The 12,514-nt window shown below is 40.4% G+C and overlaps 1 protein-coding gene across 4 annotated transcripts in view; it reads right to left on the reverse strand.

Moving 5' to 3' along the window:
• The window catches only part of LOC129858250 (relaxin receptor 1-like), a 124,181-nt gene that overhangs the window by 106,609 nt on the left and 5,058 nt on the right, over positions 1-12,514 (reverse strand). For all 4 annotated transcript variants that reach the window (XR_008759995.1, XM_055927357.1, XM_055927358.1 and 1 more), the window contains one exon: positions 7,947-8,093. Coding sequence is in view for 3 of the 4 variants with exons in the window: in XM_055927357.1 (XP_055783332.1) it covers positions 7,947-8,093 (147 nt within the window). In the remaining variant the exon portion in view is untranslated. The remainder of the gene's footprint in view (positions 1-7,946; positions 8,094-12,514) is intronic.

Below are 12,514 nucleotides of genomic sequence, written 5' to 3' on the forward strand. Positions count from 1 at the left end.
TTCATAAATTCAAAGCGTTGTCAGATTGTCCTTTTGTAAATTCAGAGCATTTAGCTCTCGGAGCATTCAGAGTGCACACTGCACGATTGACACTGGACGCTCTGGCCGAAGAGTAGGGTTGATCCAAGCGTCCCTTACAACAGCAGTCAAGCGCCCACGCTAACTGGTTAAAGTGGGCTAGCTTAATACTTCCGGACACAAATGAGAGAATACCTCACTCTGACCATTTTACTCGCCCTAGCAGAGCTGGTTAGGCTGTTTTCATGGTATATAGAGCGTTGGTGACTGTAACTGGGCTGCTGGCAACAATTTAATTCATTTTTTTTTGACGATGTTTACTGACACAGGTCATATTCAACAGGTGTTGCGCGTTCGTAATTTAATCAGTTATTCTGTGCTCTGGCACACTCTGACGAGAGTGCTCTGAAATCAGGGTAGATAGCCAGAGTGAATTTACGAACGCATTCCGAGTCAACTTGTCGTTGTGCATTATATGAGAAAAATAAACATTCCTATTGAGGCACATTCAAGTTTGGAGTGTCACAGGTAGGCCTACAATATATTCACTGTTGCAAGTTGTTTTTGGGACATTAAAGTCATCAATATGTTGGTATCTAGTAACAAGATCATGTTTGGACTTTGGATCTAGCTAATGATTAGCCCACTAAGGTGTGCAATAGAGGTTAATATTTTCAGGTATTTTACAAATGTTCCATCCCGAGAATAAATCACTTTTCTCCCGGGTAACCCGGTACTTCCCACCAAAACCAGAAGTGTCATTCAAAAGCATTATAAACAATATAAATATGTCTGGATTTGATTAGAGCTTTGATCAGCATGAACATTCAAACCTGATACAACCTGAGCCTGATGAGCCATACATTAAATACATTTTATGAGCCTACATTAACGACATTTAATGAGCCCAAGCCAAAAAAAGCCCAAGTGATTGTGTCGCTATCCAATAGATATACTGTGTGATATAGGCTACTTCACATTACTTACAACAGAAAAACATAAAATCCCATGGATGTAGCTGGCTATATGTTCTCTTGGGTAAATAAATAAAACTAGCTCCAGTAGGCTAATCTTTTTGAGTGTATTACTGTATTACTGTACTATACAGTATTATATGCACTGGGATTAAGCACATCGTTCAAACCATGATAAGGCAGAAGAGAACATGCGATACAAAGTTACAAGTATAGGCTAGGGTATTTGATTACAATTTTGAAATATAATAGGGCATATTTGTATAATTAGTAGGCTGACACATACTTTTCATAATATTGCACGCTAATGTTACAGTATTAGCCTAGTAGGCTCTTCCGCTCCCTTTTGTTGCTTCATTCCTTCCTCGCTTTCAACAGTGAAATGAATACGTTTCGTTGTCCTTCATCACTCTAATGACATCCTTGAATAAAATAGGACTAGAATAAGATGCAGAAGGCTTTCACTTCTCCTCATAAAGACTGACTAGCTATGGGTCTGAATAAATAACTGCTATAGCCATCGCGTGGTCACTCTACTTTCAAACTACCCGTGAGTTCTATTGACTGCTCTATTTAACATTCAGCAAAAAAAGAGCTTGAGTCCCTCTTCGAATAGTTTATTGGTATAAGAAACATTACAAAAATGATGTCCAGCAAGATATTCTAGTCTAGCTTTTCCTGCATGGGACTCCATGCGTTTTTGAAGGAGATGCCAGTGGAGCACAGGTGCGTGCGTATTGTGCAAGAGATATAGGCTACAAGTTAGAAGCTTATTATGCACAACCCATCATTAATTAGCTAAATATACACTACCATTCAAAAGTTTGGGGTCACTTAGAAATGTCCTTGTTTTCCATGAAAACATACATGAAATGAGTTGCAAAATGAATAGGAAATATAGTCAAGATGTTGACAAGGTAATAAATAATGATTTTTAATTGAAATAATAATTGTGTCCTTCAAACTTTGCCTTCGTCAAAGAATCCTCCATTTGCAGCAATTACAGCCTTGCAGACCTTTGGCATTCTAGTTGTCAACTTGTTGAGGTAATCTGAAGAGATTTCACCCCATGCTTCCTGAAGCACCTCCCACAAATTGGATTGGCTTGATGGGCACTTCTTACGTACCATACGGTCAAGCTGCTCCCACAACAGCTCAATAGGGTTGAGTGTGGTGGCCACTCCTTTGTCCAGTGTCTGTTTTCTTTTGCCCATCTTAATATTTTATTTCTGAGACATGGCTTTTTCTTTGCAACTGTGCCTAGAAGGCCAGCATCCCGGAGGCGCCTCTTCAATGTTGACGTTAAGACTGGTGTTTTGCGGGTACTATTTAATGAAGCTGCCAGTTGAGGACTTGTGAGGCATCTGTTTCTCAAACTAGACACTCTAATGTACTTGTCCTCTTGCTCAGTTGTGCACTGGGACCTACCACTCCTCTTTCTATTCTGGTTAGAGCCAGTTTGCGCTGTTCTGTGAAGGGAGTAGTACACAGAATTGTATGAGATCTTCAGTTTCTTGGCAATTTCTCACATGGAATAGCCTTCATTTCTCAGAACAAGAATAGACTGATGAGTTTCTGAAGTAAGTTCTTTGTTTCTGACCATTTTGAACCTGTAATCGAACCCACAAATGCTGATACTCAACTAGTCTAAAGAAGGTCAGTTTTATTACTTCTTTAATCAGAACAACAGTTTTCTGCTGTGCTAACATAATTGCAAAAGGGTTTTCTAGTGATCAATTAGTCTTTTAAAATGATAAACTTGGATTAGCTAACACAACGTGCCATTGGAACACAGGAGTGATGGTTGCTGATAATGGGCCTCTGTACACCTATGCAGATATTCCATAAAAAATCTGCCATTTCCAGCAACAAAAGTAATTTACAACATTAACTTCTCTAGGGTAGGGGGCAGCATTTTCACGTTTGGATGAAAAACATATCCAAATTCAACTGCCAGTTACTCATCGCCAGGATATAAGATATGCATATTAATAGTATAATAATAGTATGTCTGTGAGTATAACAGAACTTATTTAGCAGGCGAAACCCCGAGGACAAACCATTCAGATGTTATTTGTTTTGAGGTCACTGTCTTTTCAATGAGAACCAGACTTCCACTGGATGTCAACAGTCGTGAGAAATAGGTTGAGGTTATTCCTTTGTGCAATGAAGAAATACAGCCATCTTGAAGTCACAAGCACTCCTGGTGTCCTAGACATGCGTTTCAATCAAACAGAAGGCATGCTACATATCGTTTTAATCCTGTATTGAACACATATCATTCAGTCTTCAATTTTATCAATTATTAACGTAAAGAAATACCTAAAGTTGTATTACATAAGTAGTTTGACATTTTTTGGCAAAGTTTACAGGTAATCTTTGATATATTTTGTCGTCATGTTTGAGCAAGTTGGAACCGGTGTTTTTTTGGATCAAACGCGCCAAATAAATGGACATTTTGGACATATATCGACGGAATTAATCGAACAAAAGGACCATTTGTGATGTTTATGGAACATATTGGAGTGCCAACAACAGAAGCTCGTCAAAGGTAAGGCATGAATTATATTTTTATTCTGCGTTTTGTGTCGCTCCTGCAGGGTTGAAATGTTTTCTCTCTTTTGTTTACAATGGTGCTATGCTCAGATATAGCATCGTATGCTTTCGCTGAAAAGCCTATTTGAATTCTGACATGTTGGCCGGATTCACAACCAGTGTAGCTTTAATTTGATATCTTTCATGTGTGATTTAATGAAAGTTTGATTTTATAGTAATTTTCATAGTCATTCATTTTAATGTGGTGCTATGCATTTTCTCAGGCTTTTTGCCAAGTGATACAGTAGCGTCTTGCCTAAACTCAGATTTTTGGATATAAATATGAACTTTACCGAACATAAAATACATGTATTGTGTAACATGAAGAGCTATGAGTGTCATCTGATGAAGATTATCAAAGGTTAGTGATGAATTTTATCTCTATTTCTGCTTTTTGTTAATGCTCTCTTTAGCTGGAAAAATGGCTGTCTATTTCTGTGACTTGGCTCATACCTTACATAATCATTTGGTGTGCTTTCGTCGTAAAACCTTTTTGAAATCGGACACTTTGGCCGGATTTACAACAAGTATAGCTTTAAAATGTTGTAAAATACTTGTATGTTTGAGGAATTTAAATTATGGGATTTCTGTTGTTTTGAATTTGGCGCCCTGCAGTATCACTGGCTGTTGATGAGGTGGGACGCTAACGTCCCACATACCCTAGAGAGGTTAACAATGTCTACACTGTATCTCTGATCAATTTGATGTTATTTTAATGGACATAAAATGTGCTTTTCTTTCAAAAACAAGGACATTTCTAAGTGACCCCAAACTTTTGAACAGCAGTGTAAGTCTAATACTACATTGAATGTCTTACCTGAAAGAGGTAGGCTAGGACACCTATGTATAGAGCTATATATCAATCTAGAACAGGATTATCTATTTTGATGGAGAAAGAAAGACTGCGATAGAATGCTCGCATGTGCACTGATTTAAAGCAACAAAATTCGAGTGATAGGCTGTTTCAAAACTCTGCAGCTAAAATAAAAAGGATATATTTACAATGAAAAAACAAGGTGACCTCCGAAAGCCAGATGGAGATGGGTAAATTAGACACACATTCGGTCTTTATATTACTGTAGCATAGGCTATGCTGCAGCAAATATAGGCCTACCTGTCACAAGAAAAAAAGTTACAATGATGAGATCATAGGTCTACATGCATTGTGAACTGCGCTCCATACTGAGATGTGCTGTCTGTCCCCACCCTGGGCATTGATTCATCATGCAGAAGCCATAGTAATTTAACTTAACAGTAATTTAACAGTTCCATTTCACGCCATGCTGTCCATATAAATAATTCATTATAATTTACCAGTTTCCTAGTTATTTATCCCGAGAAAAAGGCGTGGCTTTAAAAGTCAACAGAACTGGCCTTCTCTACACTGACGATCTAAATGTTATTTGCTCAATGATTTATTCTGCCTATTGCTTGAACATATAATAAAAACATGTAAAAAAGAACTGACCTTCTCACAGTCCTACAAAACATTTATCCTGGTGGGGCATTCCCCTCGGACCCCTCCCCTTCCCCTTGCCACCGCTGCAAAAAATGTATCTTGGGGAATCACTGACTTCAGTATTTTACTCACCATATGCTGACATAGAGCCAGGATACAAGCCATTCTAAACAATGGCCAAATGTATAGTTAGGCTATTTATATATCCCTACCTAGGAACATTTGCTGACACGTTTCTACTTTGCTTCCGATTGATTGTCACACTTAATTATGTATTGCAGGGACAACTACTGGCTTCTTGCCATCCTCTCGCTCTTACATCTGGTGTACATACATTTGGAGGGCAGTAAAATCCATGTGCATATCATGTTCGCAGATTTCTCCTCTGCATGTAACACAATCCGTTTGTCCTCGCGGACAGATTGAGAGGAGACTTATGCTATGCTTATCACATGGATCACCAACTTTCTAACTAATATGTCTCAGTAGGTACGAGTTGGCAACACTCTCTGAGGTGCGCACTACTTCAGTTGGAACCCCACAGGGAAGTGTTCTTTCAACAGTACTATACATACTGTATAGTACATACTGTATAGTACTGCCGGAGCCGGTTCCCAGGGCGCCACCTGATCAAATATGCTGACGATACTGCTTTGGTCAATCTTCCTGAAGGGGATGAGACGGAGCACGGACCGGCTCTAAAAGATTTTACTGTCTGATGTGAGTCATCCCATCTAATATTAAATACATCAAAACTAAGGACGAGGTGATTGACTTTCGAAGGAACATTACCATGCACACACCATCACTGATAAAAGGTGAGCCCATTGAAATAGTGGAGGAGTACAAATACCTTGGGCTAGTCATTGACAACAAGCTGTCCTGGGATCAGTGTACTGACGCTATTTTTAAGAAAGGCCAACAGAGAATGTATTTCATAAGGAAACTGCACTGTTTTAATGCTGATCTAACCATCATGGTTCTATTTTATAAATCTTTCATTAAGAGCATTCCGTCCTACTGCTTGACCTGCTGGTTTGGGAATTTCAAGGTTGCACAGAAAAATAGGTTGGGCAAGATAGTCAGGACTTGTGGAAAAATCTTGGGGCAGCAACAGCAAGAATTTTTATCTCTCTACCTGGGCAGAGCCCTCCAGAAGGCGAATAAAATAGCGGTTGACTCTTCGCATCCACTCCACCCTGAATTACAGCATCTTCCTTCTGGCCGCAGATACAGACTACCTAAGGTTAAAAGAAGTAGGTACTTTTATTCCGAATGCAATTCTGCAACTTAACAAAATGTTGGACTAATTGCACTTAGCACTTGCACTATGAAACTGCATTTACCCTGCCTATTTGTTTTTAAATATCCTTCGCTATTTATTTTACATTTTTGATGTGATATGTTTTATGACTGCTGCAAGATCAACAAATTGGATGCAGTCTATCACAGTGCCATCTGTTTTGTCACCAAATCCCCATATACTACCCACCACTGCGACCTGTATGCTCTCGTTGGCTGGCCCTCGCTTCATACTCGTCGCCAAACCCACTGGCTCCAGGTCATCTATAAGTCTTTGCTAGGTAAAGCCCCGCCTTATCTCAGTTCACTGGTCACCATAGCAGCACTCACCCGTAGCACACGCTCCAGCAGGTATATTTCACTGGTCACCCCCAAAGCCAATTCTTCCTTTGGCCGCCTTTCCTTCCAGTTCTCTGCTACCAATGACTGGAACGAACTGCAAAAATCGCTGAAGCTGGACACTCTTATCCCCCTCACTAACTTCAAGCACCAGCTGTCAGAGCAGCTCACAGATCATTGCACCTGTACATAGCCCATCTGTTAATAGCCCTTCAAACTACCTCATCCCCATACTGTATTTATTTCTTTATTTTGCTCCTTTGCACCCCAGTATCTCTACTTGCACACTCATCTTCTGCACATCTATCACTCCAGTGTTTAATTGCTATATTGTAATTACCTCACCACTATGGCCTTACCTCCCTTATCTTACCTCATTTGCACACACTGTATATATACTTTTTTCCCTACTGTATTATTGACTGTATGTTTGTTTATTCCATGTGTAACTCTGTGTTGTTGTATGTGTCGAACTGCTTTGCTTCATCTTGGCCAGGTCGCAGTTCTCAATTAGTCTACTCGGTTAAATAAAGGTGAAATATATATTTGTTTTTTAAATTGAATAATCCTGAACTTTCCTTGATGGAAACATTTACATCTGATGCACTGCCACACTTCATTATCAAATATCCAAATATCAAAGTCTGGAGTGCAAGGATCAAAGTGAGCACAGTCAGAATACAATTACTTATAATAAATGAGTCAATAAATCAGGGGTGTCAAACTCAATTCGTGGAGGGCCGTGTGTCTGCTTGTCCAGGAGGGCCGTGTGTCTGCTGGTCCAGGAGGGTCGTGTGTCTGCTTGTCCAGGAGGGCCGTGTGTCTGCTGGTCCAGGAGGGCCGTGTGTCTGCTGGTCCAGGAGGGCCGTGTGTCTGCTTGTCCAGGAGGGCCGTGTGTCTGCTGGTCCAGGAGGGCCGTGTGTCTGCTTGTCCAGGAGGGCCGTGTGTCTGCTGGTCCAGGAGGGCCGTGTGTCTGCTGGTCCAGGAGGGCCGTGTGTCTGCTGGTCCTTGAGGGCCGTGTGTCTGCTGGTCCTGGAGGGCCGTGTGTCTGCTGGTCCTGGAGGGCCGTGTGTCTTCTGGTTTTTGTTATTTCATTTCTATCGGAGTCTCGTTAAGATCTAGACAACCAGGTTATGGGAGTTCCCAAGTAATCAGTGACCTTAATTGATCAATCAAGTACAAAGGAGTTGTAAAATCCCCAGACACTCGTCCCTCCAGGACTGGAGTTTGACACATAAATTAATAAACTGACAACTCACCACAGTTCTCCTCGTCCGCTTCATTTCCACAGTCATCGACGCCATTGCAGTGCATGAGCTGGGGCAGGCACATGCTCAGGTTGCCACAAGGGAAATATCCTAGGGGGCAGTTCGTCTTCTCCTCTGAGATGTTGAACGAAGTTCCTGCTGAAAATTCAAGAGCCGTGTTTCAATTTCAAAGTCTGTGTTTCTCATTGAGTGGGGAATGGGAACACATATTATAAGTGGGGAATGGGTACACATATTATAAGTGGGGAATGGGAACACATATTATAAGTGGGGAATGGGAACAGATATTATAAGTGGGGAATGGGAACACATATTATAAGTCGGGAATGGGAACACATATTATAAGTGGGGAATGGGAACACATATTATAAGTCGGGAATGGAAACACATTATAACACCACGGAAAATTAAAGAGCGGTTGCTAATTTTAAAGTTGGTGTATTTCCTGAGTGGAAACAAAATATTATAAGAGCCCTCTAAAAATGATGAAAGTCAACATATTTCAGTATCGTCCACCCAAGGGGAGCTAGCTCATCAGTCAGTCGGCTCTGGATGGGCTTGTCCAAAACACTTGAGCATTTTCCTATCAATGTTTCAATTAGCAGTCAATTCTGAAAATGTATGAAATACGAAATATTAACAGGGCTCCCATGGTGTTCAGTTCATTGAGATGATTTATTCTTAGTTCAGAGTGTTCGTGTGCTCTCTGGAGTATAGGCTAGTTGCATAATGCAACAGGGGAACATATCCACCATCCTTTATCTGCTTCCATGATAATCAAACTAAACGGGTGCACTTTTACATGCAAAGGCCCCCCACTGCCTTTTTGCTCCTGAAATATACCCACACATCATACTGTATCTAGTCAGTTATATTTCTGAAATATACCCACACATCATACTGTATCTAGTCAGTTATATGTTTCTGAAATATACCCACACATCATACTGTATCTAGTCAGTTATGTTTCTGAAATATACCCACACATCATACTGTATCTAGTCAGTTATGTTTCTGAAATATACCCACACATCATACTGTATCTAGTCAGTTATATGTTTCTGAAATATACCCACACATCATACTGTATCTAGTCAGTTATGTTTCTGAAATATACCCACACATCATACTGTATCTAGTCAGTTATATTTCTGAAATATACCCACACATCATACTGTATCTAGTCAGTTATATTTCTGAAATATACCCACACATCATACTGTATCTAGTCAGTTATATGTTTATGAAATATACCCACACATCATACTGTATCTAGTCAGTTATATGTTTCTGAAATATACCCACACATCATACTGTATCTAGTCAGTTATATGTTTCTGAAATATACCCACACATCATACTGTATCTAGTCAGTTATATGTTTCTGAAATATACCCACACATCATACTGTATCTAGTCAGTTATATGTTTCTGAAATATACCCACACATCATACTGTAGTCAGTTATACAGTGCACCAGGAAAGTATTCAGACTTTTCCCACATTTTGTTACGTTACAGCCATATTCTAAAATTGATTAAATCGTTTCCCCCCCCTCATCAATCTACGCACAATACCCCATAATGACGAAGCAAATTGTTTATTTTTTATTTTTGCAAATGTATAATTTTTTGTTGTTGTTGAAATATCACATTTACATAAGCATTCAGACCCTTTACTTAGTACTTCGTTCAAGCACCTTTGGCAGCAATTACAGCCTTGGGTCTTCTTTGGTATGACGTTACAAGCTTGGCACACCAGAATTTGGGGAGTTTCTCCCATTCTTCTCTGCAGATCCTCTCAAGCTCTGTCAGGTTGGATGGGGAGCGTCACTCCACAGCTATTTTCAGGTCTCTCCAGAGATGTTCGATTGAGTTCAAGTCCGGGCTCTGACTGGCCCACTCAAGGACATTCAGAGACTTGTCCCAAAGCCACTCCTGCGTTGTCTTGGCTGTGTGCTTAGGGTTGTTGCCCTGTTGGAAGGTGAACTGTCGCCCCAGTCTGAGATCCTGAGCAGTCTGGAGCAGGTTTTCATCAAGGATCTCTCTGTACTTTGATCTGTTCATCTTTCTCTCGATCCCGACTAGTCTCACAGTACCTACCGATGAAAAACATCCCCCCACCACCATGCTTCACCATGGGGATGGTGCTAGGTTTCCTCCAGACGTGACGCTTGGCATTCAGGCCAAAGAGTTCAATCTTGGTTTCATCAGACCAGAGAATCTAGTGGCAAACTCCAAGCGGGCTGTCATGTGCCTTTTACTGAGGCGTGGCTTCCGTCTGGCCACTCTACCATAAAGGCCTAATTGGTGGAGTGCTGCAGAGATGGTTGTCCTTCTGGAAGGTTCTCCCATCTCCACAGAGGAACTCTGGAGCTCTGTCAGAGTGACCATGTGTGCATTTCCAAATCATGTCCAATCAACTGAATTTACCACAGGTGGACTCCAATCACGTTGTAGAAATATCTCAAGGACGATCAATGGTAACATGATGCACCTGTGCTCAACTTTGAGTCTCATAGCAAAGGGTCTGAGTTAATGTAAATAAGGTATTTCTGTTTTTTATTTGCAAACATTTCAAAAAAACTGTTTTCCGCTTTCTCATTATGGGGTATTGTGTGTAGATTGATAAAAAAAGTAATACATCTTAGAATAAGGCTGTAACGTAACAAAGTGTGAAACAAAAGAAGGGGTCTGAATACTTTCCAAATGCACTGTATGTTTCTGAAATATACCCACACATCATCGTGTATGTAGTCCGTTATTTGTTTCTGAATAGCACAGCTCTGACTGCTTACTGAAGCATTTGTCAATGCAGGATTGAACCTCAATTTCTACTCTTTTCCATGTTGATCCATATTACACCAATGGACCAGGAGAAGTTGGCGGGATCATCCTAGATTCTATTGCTCCTACTGCTGTACAACCAACCAGCCCCTAACTGCTTTACAAGAGAGGCACTTACAACAACATAATGGGCATTTACCTGGTTTGCCCCCGTTTGTCACACAGAGAGCGTAACCAATGAATATTCCCAGCGGGAATTGGTTGCAATTAAGTGAGGCATGCTTGACACATGGCCATCATGGTTTACTGACCAGATAACAACCAAAAATATGGTGTCATTCCCAGTTGTCTTGATGTTATCATGCTGGGATCATGAGAATGAAGATTACATGAACCCTAACAGCTGATAGGGACACCTCAGTGCTTATTGGGGTGACTAGGAATCTTTGTCGATGTGCCTTTGAGCAAGGCACTTAACCCTGAATGCTTCTGTTAAATGACTGAAATGTAAATGCATTGTAAAGATGGACATGGTAAGTCATGTGCAAACCTCAGGGCTTTGGCTAACCTCAGCCATGCACTTCATCACAACAGAGACATGAGTGAGGGACCTAGTTTCACACTCGCTCTGAGAAATTCACTGCTCTCAAAATCAATCATGGAGATACTGATGTTGTCTAACACAGTTAGAGGAGAAGGATGGTTCCAACATCAGAGCTTATACACTAAGATAAAATCACAGGTAGGAAAACCAATCTACCGGCTGCAATCTATAGCCACCAACATACTGAGGAGAACTGCAGTCCTCTTGGTGTCTCGTATCATTTGAGAAGAGATACATCAATTATCTTTCAGAAGCCATTGCTCATCTGTCCTAATAAGAGTATGTTTCCTTAACAATTCTTGAAACCATGTCTCTAGAGGAACATCATTCTGGATACAGCAATGCATGATGCAACAAGGAAAGTCCTTCAAAGAGACTTGCAAAGCTGTTTATGTCTAACATCTGTTCCCACCATGGCAGGTGATGCAGTGAATTTGAGTTGAGCAAACACATAATTTTAATATTGACAGAATTTTTGTCACAGCTGTCTTAAGTTGGAGCTATGTTTTTCTTTTGTTCAGGTAACACTTGTAACGAAAAGTTGAGTAAACTAAAAAACGCTATGGAACCAGTTACTTAATAATAAATAGTTGAAACAACAACATTTGCAGGTGTTTTAAAAAATTTTTTTTTACAGTGCATAATAATTCCATTTCAGGCAACGGAAATTGACATCAAATATCCATCCGCCTGTAAAGTCCTACTCCACATTTTCCAATATTTAAAGTGGTTCGATGCTGAGATGAGTCCACATCCCATTCCATCTGTTGCATTGCAGTTCCAGATCAACCCCAAATAAAATCTGACGTTTGAAGCAAAATAACATTTGACACACTTTGTTTTGGGAATGAAGTAGCACTTTACGCTAGTCTGCATGAGACACTTTGTTTTGGGAATGAAGTAGCACTTTACACTAGTCTGCATGAGACACTTTGTTTTGGGAATGAAGTAGCACTTTACACTAGTCTGCATGGGACATTTTGTTTTGGGAATGAAGTAGCACTTTACACTAGTCTGCATGGGACATTTTGTTTTGGGAATGAAGTAGCACTTTACACTAGTCTGCATGAGACACTTTGTTTTGGGAATAAAGTAGCACTTTACACAAGTCTGCATGGGACATTTTGTTTTGGGAATGAAGTAGAACTTTACACTAGTCTGCATGGGAC

Source organism: Salvelinus fontinalis, chromosome 6 (genome assembly GCF_029448725.1).
Source record: "Salvelinus fontinalis isolate EN_2023a chromosome 6, ASM2944872v1, whole genome shotgun sequence".
Taxonomy (NCBI): domain Eukaryota; kingdom Metazoa; phylum Chordata; class Actinopteri; order Salmoniformes; family Salmonidae; genus Salvelinus; species Salvelinus fontinalis.